Genomic DNA, 15983 nt, shown 5'->3' on the forward strand with positions numbered 1-15983 from the left:
AATATTCCTAATATTTGTCATTTTCTATTAAGTAGGACTAAATTGTAAACGACGAAATTTATGATAGGTATATAACTCAGCACCGCCTTCGGTTCTGCTAGCATGGAACTTCGCAAAACGTAGGTTTACGCGCGCTGATGTCCCTTGCAACTCACGGCGGAACAACCTAGCAGGACGTCCTATTTATTATATATACCTAGTTATTTTCCTACAACTCTTGTAATTTTCTACACTAGTTTGTAATCTATTGACTACTATTGAGTTCTAAGCGGTTCAAAACCGTAATTCATATGTCCAATCTATATCATTCAATACAAACCAATTAAATTAGTGGTAGCAGCAGTACATAAAGTATTTCACGTATGAGAGATGGCAGCACCTGTTCAGTTTACCAAAATGAAAAAAGAAGCATTTTTTTTTTCACACAATAACTATACCCAAATATGATAAAATGTATTAATTCCCTACTTTAATAAATTGCCATACACACTAGAGTAAATAACCAATGTTTGTTGATAATAAAGATTCGTAAACAGACTCAGTCTAGTTAACGATGATACAAATAGAGAGCCACATGCTTTCCTCTAAAGATTTTTATTTAATTAAGGAGAGGCTCATTAGTGTCCTCTATATCTTAATTGAAAAAATGTCACGTTGTTTTCATGTTCACTGTCTAAAATTAACTATTGATTATTTGTAGGGTTGGAAACTCAAGTAAAAAATTTAAAATATTTACACTATTCAAATCATAATTTTATACACATATTATTATATGCCTCTGCAAATATACAATTAATAATGGTAAGACTTATTATAGGAAATTGATTGTGCTGTTGGATGCAATCATAACAAACAGTTGCTCTTACTTCATAGTTATAGTGGAATATAAAACATCTCACTGAACCCATTGTATTTGATAAATAACAAAATATCATATAATATTTATGGTGAAATAACTTAATCAGGCCATTACAACAACAAAAAATATAAAAAAGAATATCAATACACCAAATACTTTAAACATCAATGCTCTGTTGCCAGTAACACTTTGGAAATATTTCATAATTTCTCGGTGACCTGCTTCCACATTCATCTCAGCTTCTTGAATATTTGCATCGATCCTTCCTATAGCTTCATCTTGCTCCTTCACCATGTGTGCTAGTTGCTGGAATATTCCTCCTAACTCAACAATGGTACTTTCTATGTTGTGCATAGTTTCAGCTCGTTGTTGCACATAACTGTCCGAGTCATCTCTTAAAGCCAGCTGTTGCATTTGCATGTTAGGGGCATCACCCAAATCAATACTGACATCATCTTGCTGCAGTAATGATGGCACTTCTTTGACCAAAGGTGCCACTCTAGAGAATTGCTCACGTCTACTGTTTTGATGTTTTAAGTTTTCCGATCTTACTTCAAGAACCTTTAGAAGAAAACATTGAAATTGTTAAAACAAAAAAAAATACATATATCAGAAAGAACATTTTAGCAATAACAGACCAGCAGAGTGCATCTTTTGTCACATGTTTAACTCATATAAGTCTTTGGTTTATAGGTTTACAACCTTAAGTTAATAGCTAGACTAAAAAATTTATACCTGCTTAAATTGGTTGCTCATTGATGCCAGACGAGATTGCAATGCTAGCACAACACTTGAGGAATGACTGTGCATACTGCGGCGGCCCCTAGGCATTTCACCCAGCCTAGCAATCTGCTGATTTAAGGAGCTCAAGTCTCCTTTTATTATGTAAGTCAATTCTTGTATCTCAGTGGGGCGATCATCAAATAAAGACTTCTTTTTGGCAACTGTAATAATATTCCATTAAATAGCAAAATATATGAAGACTTACAATATATATATAACTAAGTAATGACAGCTGATACTCACGCATGGCCAATTTTTCAAGTTTCGCATATGTACTTGTAATATTTTTGCTTATTACTTTAGCCATACTCATAAATTTTGAGTATGTTTCAAGCATCTGCGCTTTTCGCTCATCTCTGACAACAGGCCTCGCCAGAGTCCTGCCTTGAAGACTTCGTACAGCAGATATAAATTCATTGGTTCTGTCTCTAGCAGCCATCACTGGCTCAAACACAAACTCTTCAAGGATATCAAAAGTTATATTATCCGATTCTGTGCAGTACGTCGGCTGCGCCTGGTCTTGTGCCTTGGCAAATGGATTAAAGATAGAAGAATTGTTATTTGATTGACCTCCCTTCTTATCTAATTTGCTATATGATTCGAAATCGTCCTTTAGAGGTGTTCGCTCTGTCACACCTCCAATATTTCGCCGACGAGGGAGCATCGCATTCTTTAATATTTCCAGTAAGATATAAGTAATTATCTATTGGCAATATTCTTGCTTATATACCAATTCACAGAACCAAGAATAATAACAAACACTGGTTTTTGATGTAAATCACTAAATAAATTGTGATTACAATTTCCACAAAGACAAGTACTTTTTGACAGACAGCTGTTTTGTACTATATAGTGACGTGTCATTATTTCTTATGTGGCAATATCGCTTAATCTTAGCAATACCGGTAGGTGATACCATAAACAGTTTTATTTAGATACCTAGGCCGGGAGCAAGGACATTGTTCCTTTAAGATTTTAGAACTTTGAACTTTAGTCATTGCTGTTAGATTAGGAATGTGGGTGCGTATCATATCTTCCTAATCTACCCACACTTACCTTCGGTTAAGGCAATCCAGGTGCGGCCTCAAATGGAGAATCTTAAAGTACCTCCTCTTACCTTAATGTTCTTTAATACTTAAGGTAGATGCTTGCTTGGTAACAGCAACATTTGCTGTTACCAAGTTTATGGCAAACTACTAAACTCAACATTTCGTGAAGTATTGGAAGCCCTAATGGCTTCCAATACTTCACCAAATTCTTTGTCTCTGCAATTTTATTGCGGGTTTAGTATAGTAATTTTGAATCTTAGGAATTTGGACTATTGTAAAAGTGGATTAATTTTTCAATTAACAGAAAAAAAATGTTGTAGCTTTAATTATTTTGTCAGCATTTAACTTAAAAGATAACGAACGAAGGAATTAAACTCATTCAAATGCCAATACCGTAGACAATGTTCCATTAATCTGTCAGTCAGTGTCACTGTCAAATCAACTGACAATAATATTATATTGAGTACGATTTGTACTAGGATAAACATTGAGGTTTAAAATCTATATCACATTTCCAAACCTATAGTTTTGCCATTGGTTTTAGTCAAGAATACAACTACAACAAAAATGTACTATCTACACATGTTATGAAGAGACTAAGCCATTACCTTTAGTCACAATTTGCTGTTACTCATTATGGTTCGGCGTTATCATGAGATAATACATGTTTTATCTGATTCACACCTGCCTTGAGCTATCATAGAAATTGTCATAATTATTTAATGAACACATTACTGCCAAAGATGAAGTCCTCTCATTTAACGGTAAATGGGCAAACCTATAACAATACTCATTTTGCTATAGGGTTAGGTCTTGCTATATCTTCTAGTGTGTTTATCGGGTCAAGTTTTATCATAAAAAAGGTTGCTTTAAAAAAATTACAAGTGTCAGGAAATGTTAGAGCATCAGCAGGTGGATTTGCGTATTTAAAGCAGTGGTTGTGGTGGCTTGGTTTACTGACAAGTATGTGATCAGTGTATATACTTATTAATTACAAAGTGTATGAACATTGTTACCAGATATTTTGTTTTATGTACACAGTGGGTATTGGTGAAGCTGCAAATCTACTGGCATATGCGTTTGCTCCCGCAGCACTGGTCACACCTCTGGGTGCCTTGAGTGTGTTAGTAGCAGCAGTGTTATCTTCAAAGTTTCTTAATGAAAAGCTTAATTTTATTGGAAAGGTTAGTGCTTTAAAATTATATATTATACTTTTATTATCTAGCTTTAGATATGATCTCATTATGGTTATCTATTTGCAGATTGGCTGTTTCCTCTGTATTATCGGTTCAATCATATTTGTGATACATTCACCAAAATCGGAAGAGATTAAATCATTTCGAGAGTTAGAAGATAAGTTATTTGATTATTTATTTTTATCATATGTTGGTACAATTTTTGTAATGAATTTAATCATAAGAATAGTATTCATTCCTCGATTTGGAAATACAAACATAGCTGTGTATTTGCTTTTATGTTCATCTATCGGCAGTTTAACAGTTGTATTTTGTAAAGGAGTAGCCTTAGGTGTAAGAGAAACCTTTTCTAGCAAAATTAATAATTTTTCTAATTATGTTTTTTGGCTGCTTTTTGCAGTTGCAGTCATTTGTATTATGATACAGATGAACTATTTAAATAAGTCATTAGATATATTTAACACAAGCATTGTGACACCAGTGTACTATGTTATGTTTACAATACTTGTTATTATTGCCTCAGGCATTCTCTTTAAGGAATGGGACTATATGTCTCCCCCAGATATAATAGGTTGCATGTGTGGTTTTCTAGTTGTTATAACTGCAGTATTTATGTTAAATGCATTTAAAGATGTACAAATTTCCCTAAAAGATCTAAAGCATCACATGCGACAAAGGAGAAGTTTACAAAGCTTGCACAACATTGAGGCAAGAGAGACTGAAAATTATAATTTAAATTCACATCCCAGACAATCGTGACAATTACAATTATTTTCTTTATTCAACAAAAGACATGCAAAACCAGGTCTTTAATGTTAGATATAATATTTAAATCATACACCAGCTTTGTACATATATTTATAATTAAAAAACCTCACAATAACAGCCAGTCAAATCACCTACTTATAGATAGATTATCTGTTAGCAATTGTGCAAGAGTCTGGTAAAATACCTATTATAAACTGACTAATATTTATCCAGAAGCAGGCATACTGGCTAAACTATGGTTAAGAAAGTTAATTCTCCAATATATCCAATAAAATATAATTATTATAGCTTTAATGTATGTATGTTTTATTATAAACAGAAGAATAATAGACTTAAAGTAACAATCATACCCTGGTGTGATAAAGACCAAATGCAAAAGACCAGTCAATCAGTCAGTAAATCACTACGTTTTTGTAAGTGATGTTGATCCAGCATTGCCAGTCATGGCTGATTTTAAGTGAGAATGGCTATATCCAGCTTTTGTGTGATTGAGTATTTAAATTTTAAGCTATAATGACTTTTCTAAGTTATTTAATTTATAAGAATAAGATTCCCACTATTACATATAAATTTATTGATTTGTCGGTGAATGTGATCTGGCAATGCTGGTTTAAACACATTTTTCGGTATTTACAATAATGAAATAAAAGTGTACCTATTTAGATTTTAGTCACCATTTTTTTTCTCACATTTTGGTTGTGTGTCTACAAAGAAAAATTGCAATTTTTTTACAATAAATCCTGTTCACTATTACATTTGGCTTTCCTTTTACAAACATTGTATTATTCTAATGACTAACCTGATTTGCTGATGGTCCTGCTACTTAGTTTTACTGCTAGTGTCAGAAAGAAAAAAATATATACTTGTTGAATATTGTAGAACCAAGCAGTAGGGTCAAAGCAAACACAAAACGATGACTATGGACTAGTGTCCATTTATTGATGATTTAAATGTAGGTTTGTATCACTAAAAGTGCAGGTGGTGACTAATAATATCATTGGGTAAAAGCAAGTATGGGTTTTTGATTGGTGTCACCTGAACCAGTTGAGATATTATGGTAACTGTAGGGTGTTATAATCCATCCAGTGTATTAACACAATAAAACTTCACTGAAACATGCACAGTTTAGTATGTTCGTAGATCTATATTTTATATTGCCAGTCTCACAAAAAGAGGTACCCACATAATATAAGATGTATATAAGAATGTAATAATATATATTGTATATATATACCAAATTGTATAAGCCATATGGCTCATGCTTATACTATAAGCATTTGCATCCTATGCAAATGATTGAGGGTTCAAAACCAAAAGCAATATGTACACCTATAACTTTGAAAAAGTGTGTCTTAAGAATAATATTGGCCTTTGCCATTACATTTCATACAGAAATGTAACAATATATCCAGCCAAATGAACTTGAGGCCTATTTCCTTTAATAAGGCCAGTTTTCATAAAATATAATTAGCTTTTTGAATTTTAGCACTGGCACTCAGCAACTAGTGGACATATCAAATACTTTATAAATGCATGTAACATTCAGCCAGCAATTAATGATATTAGAAACATTATATATAACTCACATTTTATTGTTCAGTACTATAGTAAGCTAACATCTAATGCATGTACAAAAATATTAACAATTTTTTTTCAAACAGTCCTCAAAATTTGAAAGTTACTTTTAGGTACTGCTATAATAGGAGAAATAAGTTCTTTCCAGTGTAAAATTTCTTTCAAATTCAGCTTTATACACTTAGTCTTCTTAACTACCTACATACACTGTGTAAGGCAATTTAAGTACACTTTAAAAAATAACAAGATCAATTCTATTGAGATTACCAAATATTGAGATACAACAGATATCTCCAAGTTTATAAACTCTTTGCACAACTGAAAGTTATGAAAAAAATGTCTGTGAAATGCACAAGGAATGTAAGATAAATCTAACAGATTTACTTATATTATGTCACAAATATACAGTCACTGAGTGATAAATAAATGTTCTGCAAATAGGGCATGTGCGCTGATATCCATACAATCTTCTACAACAATCTGTACACAAGCAAACATGACGACATGGTAGAGTAAGCACACATTTCTGTCTCTCCTGACATATTACACAAAGTGAATCAGCAGCAGCATTTAAACTATCCTCTGCAGAACTAAAATTCACATCTCTGGTAGTCACATCTTCACCACTAGCTATTTGTGCAATCACAGCAACCTCAGAGTTAGTAAAATAATTAAAAATAGCATAATATAAATACAAAATATTGCGAACCAGTGACCAATAGAATATTGTTATATGTGTAAGTATAGTTTCTCTGAAATGAACACATAAACGCACAATTACTATAGCACTTGTAATACCCATAAAAGACTGTAAAGGCACTTCAGTCAAATAATTTGTAAATTTTAATAAAGTCATGTAGGCATCAATCACTGAATTAACTATCACATTTCCGATGTGCTTGAATACCGCCCGCAACAGTTGCGGAAGATGCACCGGTATGAATGTGACCACAAGCCACATCGCATCTCCAATCAAGATCACAGCATTCATAAATGAATTTAACACTTCACCACATATCATTAAAACCGTTCTTGACATCCAGTATATAGAAGCAATTCCAGAACTAAGTTTATAATGCATGTTTTGATATACAGCAGAGACTCCACTCTGTATGTGAGTCAACTGACTTTGGATTGCGTCCAATATTCCATTGGTGGACGCCGGTATCTCCTCGGTAAACAATGTTACATTATCTTCATATACTATTTGAAAGAATAAAACGAAGCTTTGTAAAGTGCTAAATATTACAGAAGATATCCATGCCAGAGTGGAAACAATCAATTTTCCTGTAAATGAAGCTAGGAGAAGTACATTTTGCAGAGTTGTGGCAAATATGTTTATTATTTTGGCCACCAATGAAATCATCATTGTTATCTCATTATTTTGTTAATTACTTCACAAAATAACTACAAAACTAGAAAAAAGTCTAGTTCAATCTTTTAAAAAAATAATGACTATTTTGAGAGAAAGAAACAGTTAACAGAACAGACAGAAAACAGCTGATAATAATATACAAAAAACAAGCACAGACTATAAATAGCTACAGATAATAATATATTATAAGCAGTCCAAAATGGTGCGGAGTGGATAGCGTATTACACTAACGTCACTGAACACAAGTTAGACGTCTCGCTACAAGAATATCATTTAAAAAAATGTAACAGTACTCTGTGAAGTGCAAATCCATTCATAATTCGAAATTTTGGATACCTAGATCTTAAAAATAAAAATCACGCCCCTACTCTATGCTGCGTGGAACGTGAAGTTGTTCATTCATTATTCGAATGAACGCAAATACATAAACATTTTCTGTCTGTCTGACTGATGCCTGCTCTGGATTTCTTGATGTGTGTGAATACAACGTAGAGAATCAAGGGCATGATTTTATAGTCCTTATTTAGTCTACATCTATTGATTCTAGCGGTACACTAGACAGTGATTGTAAAATTTATAATAAGTATTGTGGGCTGAGTACCGGAATGACTACTTCTGCAGAAAATCCAGTATTACTGTAGTCTCCATAATCCTCGGCTACTATTTTAAATAATTGTAATTCCATTGACTGAGCAGAAAATTTAATAGATGATTGATAAAAAAGTGCATCTTCTGTAACTGAGAGTGAATCAATAAAGTGTAGTGACTTCTGTAATTATGGTACGTTACGGTTATGAAGTTCAGAGGTTAAGTTATTATTGTCACTTACAAAAAATATTGCATTGTTTAGGAACCTCCTAATTCGGGAACCAGTTCGCCGGGCTTGATCGGTTCGGCGCCTATGATTCCTTCCGCGATGTTGGGTGCATTACCTCCACCAATGCCTCCAGCTGTTGGTATTCCTCCTGTACCAGGCATGCCGGCTAATATGTCAGGCTTACCGCCACCTATGGCTTTTCCACCAATGATACCACCATTCTCTATGCCACCTCCTGGCTTTCCAGCCTATAAACAGGTATGTTTTACTTATTTAAATGAAAAAGAATCAATGCTAATATTTCATTTCATGCTGATTAAATTCACGTCAAATGTTTGCAGGATTTAAATGCCCCAGCTCCAGATGTAGCTCCTATGGCAAACCAGAGCAGTCCTTGGTCTGAGCACAAAGCTCCAGATGGTAGAACTTACTACTATAATTCAGTTTCTAAACAGAGCTTATGGGAAAAACCAGATGATTTGAAAACTCCTGCAGAAGTATGTATTGGTAATTTCATTCATTTCATAAATAAGTATGAACCACACTTATTTATTATTAAATTTTTTTATGAACAGAAACTACTGTCAGCCTGCGTTTGGAAAGAATACACAACAGATGCTGGTCGAGTATATTTCCACAACATAGAGACAAAAGAGTCGAGTTGGATTATACCCAAGGAGCTTCAAGAGATTAAGGACAAAATAGCTGCAGAGGAAGCTGCACAGTAATATATTTTATTTTAAAATAGTAATAATATTTAACAACTTTGGTCTCTGCCTACCCATTTTGGGGAAAAAATATGATGTTATGTATCTACTAACATCAGTTCCACCGGCTCTGGATGATTGCCATTACCATTTTTTTGGACAGTTGTTGTCACTTTATACACTGGATATATTCTACATTTATCCATAAATGTTCACCCTGGCCATAAACATTGTAGTGGCTGTAACATTAAAATATCCACTCCTCCACCTTTATTAACACACCACACTATTCAGTTCCTTTTGGACTGTTGAGTCACAGAGTTCTTTAGGTGTATAAAATAACAATCATTAGAATTTAGAGTTAGTTTTGTTCACAGGGCAGCACTTAGTGCAGAAGTTACTCCTAGTGAAGTACCTTTGCCCTCATCCCCATCAGTTGGTGGGAGCTCGGCCTTAGATGAGGCAATGGCAAAGACTCTAGCTGCTATTGATCCATCTCTAGCCAACTCTATACCAATACCAGAGGAAAGTAAGTGTATAGAGCCTTTTAGTATAAGTTTATTTTGATTTTATAATTCCATACAATATGTAATTTGTTTCGTAAAACTCTAGGGTAGAAATAAATCAGAAGTATCTGTTATTGTGTGTGTGGCTACAAGCAAACTTTCACTTAAATTGTTTTACAGGTAAACCAGAAGAAATAGCAGTTCCACCACAAGGTAACAATGTTGATAATTCAGATCAACAGCCAGAACTACAGTACAAAGATAAAAAGGAAGCTATAGAAGCTTTTAAGGAGCTTCTAAAAGATAGAGTAAGTTGGTTTGATGTATTTTTCATTTATCATAACAGTTTCGCTTTAATAATTCTAATCTGGAATTCATACCTCTCATACAATTTCCAAATCTGTGCTTGTCTCTAGCCAATTAAAAAAAAACTTTTTACCATACCAAATAATCGTGATTACATTTTACCATGTAATACATACTTCTGTTGCACCTACACTTTCAGATTTTGCATAATGTCTTAAATAAGATAAGTTTACTTTATCTTAAATATTTCAGAATGTACCATCAAATGCAACTTGGGAACAATGTGTAAAGATTATATCTAAAGACCCACGTTACGCGACATTTAAGAAACTTAATGAGAAGAAACAAGCATTTAATGCTTATAAAACTCAGAAATTAAAAGATGAAAGAGAAGAACAAAGGTAACATATTTAATCAATATAAATTCTACGGTCTCTCAAGGAAATATCATATGATTTTCAATAACAATAAACAATACATTTATTTGCAGGTTGAAGACTAAGAAGAATAGGGAGAATTTGGAAGAATTTCTGTTAAGTTGTGATCGCGTAACATCTCTGACAAAGTATTACAAATGTGAGGAGATGTTTAGTAACTTAGAGGTAAGCCTCACTGAAAATAAATAAACAAACTTAATATGACCATTGTAGTCTAATTCCAAATTGTTGCTAGACAGGTTTCGAAAAATATCTCACCCATTCATTACCTCTTACAGATATGGCGGTGCGTTCCAGAATCAGATCGCCGAGATATATTTGACGATTGCATATTTACTATTACAAAACGAGAAAAAGAGGAAGCCAAGGCTTTAAAGAAACGTAATATGAAGATGTTGGCGCAAGTTCTAGAGAATATGAGTGAGATAACGTACAGTAGTACTTGGAGTGAGGCTCAGGTGCTATTGTTAGAAAATTCGGCTTTTAAGAATGATGTCAGTCTACTGGGTATGGATAAAGAAGATGCACTAATTGGTAAGTAGAGTACAAGAGAAATCTTTTAGACTCTACCTGTAATTCAAGCCTTGGACCACTATGTGGCAGTTGCTTAAACTACCGATGCGCCAAAGAGGCAATCTCCTATCACATAAAATTATCCTGTACTGTAGTGATCACATTGATGTCCAATTTGTTCTATTTATTTACCTACTTAAATTATCTTTAATGTATGCTTTTTCAGTATTTGAACAACATATTAGGAACTTAGAAACGGAATATCTGCAAGAAAGAGAACAAGTCAAAAAGCGAAACAAAAGACAGCAGAGAAAGAATAGAGACAACTTTTTGGTAAGTTTCTATTATCAATACTACAGACCAGATAAAGAATAAAGTATAATATTTAAAATGAGTTTGTATACACTACATTGTGGCCTACATTGGACATTCTCTAAGATTGTACTGAGCGACGCGACTTTGCCGATTTCCGAAATAACTATTTCAATTTTTCTTTTTTTTTGTAATAACAAAATTAATATTGACGCAGGTTTTACTGGACAGTCTGCACGAAGAAGGAAAACTAACATCGATGTCTCTGTGGGTTGAGTTATATCCTGTCATATCAGCTGACATGCGATTCTCAGCTATGCTTGGTATGTATCATACAACCATTACAATTATTGCTTTCAATATTAGTTCCTTTAACAAATATATGCTTATTTGAACCATTGCTTTGCACAATTTAATTGGTTTTGGTGTTATTTTTTGTATTTAAATTAATCTCATTAAGTGGATAGTTTTTAGCATCGCGATAGAGTTAACATGATACTTAATACCAACTCTTTTTTATTGCAGGACAAAGTGGATCGACGCCTTTGGATTTATTTAAATTCTATGTCGAAAACTTGAAGGCTCGCTTCCACGATGAGAAGAAGGTGATCAAGGAAATATTGCGAGAGAAGAGTTTCGAAGTGAAACCTGACACCACGTTCGAAGAATTCGCAACTGTAGTTTGTGAAGATAGTAAATCAGCTTCATTGGATGCAGGCAATGTCAAACTTACTTACAACTCACTGCTTGAAAAGGTATACCTATCTACAAAACTTGGAAAACAACATTTTGTATTCAATTGAATGTTTTTTGACTAATGTGGGTACTTGTGTTATGTTCTAAGGCCGAAGCGAGAAATAAGGAGAAGATGAAAGAGGAATCAAAGGCTCAGAAAAAGATAGAGAGTGCATTCAAGTGGGCACTGAGTGACGCGAACATCGACCATCAGCTGTCGTGGGCCGAAGTCAAGGACAAGCTCGACCTCAACGCACCCGAGTTCGCCGCTGTACCCTACGAAGAGGAGCGCATTAGAATTTACAAGGTATGTAGTAGTGCAAAAAGTAATAAATTATACACTTTACTAGAACATACTAGAACAGGCCGCCCGCTTTTTCGTCTGCGTGTAAACTATTCCCATTTAAATCCCGATCCCTCGCTAACTCCGGGATAAAAAGGACCCTATGAGTTATTCTGGGTCTTCAGCTACCTACATTTCATCGTAATCGATTCAGTAGTAATTGCGTGAAAGAGTAACAAAAATATCCATACATACATTACATACTCACAAAATTTCGCGTTTATAATATTAGTAGGATTTATATACTTTTTTGCTAGCTATTAAATATGATGAGCCTATGAGTGTAGCCAGTATTTTTGTTTTACTACAATGTTTTATTTATTAGGACTTCCAACATGAACAAGAGGAGAGCTGCATGCACTACCACCACCCGAAAGCAAAGAAATCAAAACGCTCAAAGAAGAAGAAGCGTTCACACTCTGCTTCATTGGTAAGTCCTTTCAAATTATATCTAAATTACGTATCTCACTTTGTTTTCTATCCAAATTGTTTTTATTACCATGTTTCAAAAACACTTAATTCTATATAATGATATGTAACTCAGTGTAAAAACTACGGATTTATTGATGTGAGTTAGAAAATTAAATTGTTATTATTTACTGCCTCCGTGGCGCAGTGGTTTAGGTCGCCACGCCGATACCACTGCAACGGGAGGTCGTGGGTTCGATTCCCACACGGAGCAATTATTTGTGCGATTCACAAATAATTGTTTCGGGTCTGTTTGTGCTTTGTGTCCGTTGTTTGTATGTTTGTAAAAGTCCCCGTTACACAAGAGCAATTCTTAGTGCGAGAGTTGTCTTTTCAAGAATGAGAATTATCCATTTACTGTAATGTGCTATAAATCGTACTATCAAGATAGATTATTTACTAACGTAAACTAAATAAATGCCTTAGTCGAAGTCGCGGTCGCCGTCCCCGCTGGGCGCGAGCGTGCCGGCGGCGGCGGGCGGCGGCGCCGCGCGCTCGCCCTCGCCGGCGCCGAGCCACGCCACCTGGACCTCGGACGAGGGACGGAAGCACAAGAAATCTAAGAAGAAGCACCGCAAGCACTCACCCATACCTGTAAGTGAATTCACTCATTTACACGTTTAGAAATTTAATACTTCATTCCTATACTTATTGAAAATTGTGCCTATCTGTTTTCTCTAATGATAATATTGTAGATCGTTTGTGGAGATGAATGATCGACGACGATATTCCTACATATAACATTTGTTTGTTAAGAAATCACCGACCCCCGAGGAAGGAGGTATAACGGACGACGAACAGGTGCGCCCTAAGAATAAGAAATCGAAGCGCAGCGCTCCCAGCAGTCCCGAGGACGAGCAGCAACACGAACACTCTCACAAACCCAAAAAGAAGAAGGATAAGAAGGACAAAAAAGAACGGTATGACATACGCTTCATTTAACAGGGACTAATTTTAATACGTTACGTAAGTTACGTTTATGTTGAAAACCGAATTCATATCCACCTGTCTGTGACAAATATTTCGATAATTGATGTTTTAATTTGGTCGAGTCCAAGACGTATATGTAGCAAAAAAACCATTATCTATTTCTCAGTTTTAAGGTATCAGTAAAATTAAGTTTGCGAAATTTTCATCATCCTTAAAGATATTACTGAGAAAAGATAGTGATGAGGTAACTAGAGTAAAGCGGCGGTTGTACATGTAACGTGGCGCAGGTCGGGCGGCTCGGCGGCGTGGAGCGACGCGGAGCTGGAGTCGCGGCGCGCGGCGCTGCTGGCGCAGCTGCACGAGCACGAGGCGGACTGACGCCGCGTCACGCACATACACATCTTCAACGACTACCCGCGCGCGCCGCGCTCCGCCACCGTCACGTCGCTGCCCGAGCCCGACTCCGAGCCCGAGCGCGAGCCCGAGCTCGAGCTGGAGCTGGAGCCCGAGCCCGAGTGCGCGCCCGGCTGCGAGCTCGAGCCGCGACCCGACGCGGAACGGACGCCGAGCGACCGCTTCGTCGACGACCAGTTCCACTCCGACGAATCGTAAGCTTGTGTACACGCGAATATTTATCCGCTTAGAGACGATATACAGTGTTCTATACGCCGTTTTAGCGGAATTATTTACTCGCCTAGAGACGTTGTACCTACCCACGATTTACATCCTGTGTTAATATTTTTGCTCTGTATCCGCGGAATAATTATAAACTAAAAGGGGCGATTAAGATGAAATAAATTGTGCCTTGCGACTATATCGATTGATACTGGAAAGTTATTACACGAATGTGTAAAATATTTATGCGTTACGTTAATGTAGCGAAGCTTAGATCATCGTGCGACTAGTGATGACTTGAACGCGAGGTATAATAGATTTCATATTACTGAGCCTAATAGTAGGATTTTATTATATAAGTTAGCTTTTTAATTAATACTTTTGAATAAACTTCTTGTAAGTAATTAGACTTCGATATAATTAATTATAATAATAGGTTACTTCGTTATTCTTTGTGTAGCCCATAGGATTTATATAAGTTTGTAAAATAAACAGTGTATGTAACTGAAATGACTTAATTTATAAATACATATACTAATTATATTTCTAGCTTTTTCAAGACATCCTCGACGGATATTATATTATTGTACTATCTTACTATGTGCTCATTTTGCTGTTGATGACTTGTTTGTAACTAATTACCAAATTTCAATAAATTGCCTTTTATTAGCATTTGTACTTCCAGAGTTGGTCAGGTAATTTCGGTAAATTAACAGTAAATCATATTCTCTTATTTACATCTTCATGTACGATTAGCTCTACTACAAGAACGTTTTAAAAACAGTAATTTTGGCGCGTTTGCGATGTCCGGTTAACCTCCTGCACCGAAATTATAGCTTAACTACTATTACACTTCACACGTTTGAGATATGATTGCGTATATTATATAAATAAACATTTATTTAGAAAGATAATTATTTCGTTTCATTTACACCGTACCATGTCTCAATACCATGTCTTACTATTAGGCACTAAAAATAAGTGTAGCGATTGAAAGTCGAACATTGTTTGAGCAAAGCGCGGGCGCTGTGTGAGCGTTGCGTTGTGCTGGCCTACGGGTTGAGTGGAAGATGCACGCGAGTCGCGACGAACTTACGAACAAAACCAGACGAAACTAATCGCTGTATCAAATACGCTAATAAAAAAAAAAACGAATAGTATTAAATATCGAACTAAACACAAAAACCGATTAGATGGAATGGCGACGGCCGTTGGACCAATACCAGACCTACGTTATAAGATTTTTGAGCGTGTAAAACCAGCTTTAGCTCAAGACTAGAAAATAATGACTCAAAAATTTTGTATATGACAACATTTCATTTACATGTCAAAATTATGATTTTTGACATTTGGCAAACAGGAATGAATTGAAGTTTACGAGTTTCGTGGTCCATGGATGGAAACTTACAAATAATATTGTATTCTAAATATCAAAACGAATGTTAATTTTTATTTACTCATACAGTTCCTATAAGTTGATAGTGAACCAAGATTACTTTTAACTAAAGTATGTCAATTTGGAGAACCGCAGTCGAAAATGTGGCTGAAAACCAGTCTGAATTATTAACAGATACACCTAAGAAGGCATATTGTAAAATTGATACCACATCGAAACTCCAAATTATTCAAGCTCTCGATAACGGCCAATGTAAAACTGACATTGCTGGCGAATATGGAGTTCATCCTCAA

The 15983-nt window shown here is 35.2% G+C and overlaps 4 protein-coding genes across 5 annotated transcripts; 2 read left to right on the forward strand and 2 right to left on the reverse strand.

Annotated features, from left to right (window-relative positions):
• Nucleotides 1-856: 856 nt before the first annotated feature.
• Nucleotides 857-2513, reverse strand: Syx5 (syntaxin 5). Its single transcript, XM_076118648.1, has 3 exons — nt 1886-2513; nt 1595-1803; nt 857-1420 (listed from the first exon to the last, which is right to left on the reverse strand). The coding sequence occupies exons 1-3, from the start codon at nt 2304-2306 to the stop codon at nt 962-964; spliced, it is 1089 nt and encodes a 362-aa protein (XP_075974763.1). The 5' UTR covers nt 2307-2513; the 3' UTR covers nt 857-961.
• A 610-nt stretch (nt 2514-3123) lies between these two features.
• spict (magnesium transporter spict) lies at nt 3124-4747 on the forward strand. Its single transcript, XM_076118364.1, has 3 exons — nt 3124-3654; nt 3733-3875; nt 3954-4747. Exons 1-3 carry the CDS (start codon nt 3414-3416, stop codon nt 4644-4646), a joined length of 1077 nt encoding a protein of 358 aa, XP_075974479.1. The 5' UTR covers nt 3124-3413; the 3' UTR covers nt 4647-4747.
• LOC142975507 (uncharacterized) lies at nt 4646-7724 on the reverse strand. Its single transcript, XM_076118365.1, has one exon. It carries the CDS (start codon nt 7597-7599, stop codon nt 6625-6627), a length of 975 nt encoding a protein of 324 aa, XP_075974480.1. The 5' UTR covers nt 7600-7724; the 3' UTR covers nt 4646-6624.
• A 303-nt stretch (nt 7725-8027) lies between these two features.
• On the forward strand, nt 8028-15208 carry Prp40 (pre-mRNA processing factor 40). Of its 2 annotated transcripts, none has more exons than XM_076118277.1 (17): nt 8028-8385; nt 8456-8680; nt 8764-8919; nt 8998-9146; nt 9495-9658; nt 9816-9943; nt 10194-10342; nt 10432-10543; nt 10657-10912; nt 11118-11224; nt 11421-11526; nt 11729-11958; nt 12048-12245; nt 12607-12711; nt 13176-13343; nt 13506-13669; nt 13967-15208. In XM_076118277.1, the coding sequence occupies exons 1-17, from the start codon at nt 8383-8385 to the stop codon at nt 14055-14057; spliced, it is 2511 nt and encodes an 836-aa protein (XP_075974392.1). In that variant the 5' UTR covers nt 8028-8382; the 3' UTR covers nt 14058-15208. The 2 variants fall into 2 exon arrangements, with proteins under 2 accessions (XP_075974392.1, XP_075974393.1); XM_076118278.1 differs by having other exon boundaries at nt 8029-8385; nt 9507-9658.
• The last annotated feature ends 775 nt before the right edge of the window (nt 15209-15983 follow it).

This window comes from Anticarsia gemmatalis, chromosome 9, assembly GCF_050436995.1.
Source record: "Anticarsia gemmatalis isolate Benzon Research Colony breed Stoneville strain chromosome 9, ilAntGemm2 primary, whole genome shotgun sequence".
Taxonomy (NCBI): Eukaryota; Metazoa; Arthropoda; class Insecta; order Lepidoptera; family Erebidae; genus Anticarsia; species Anticarsia gemmatalis.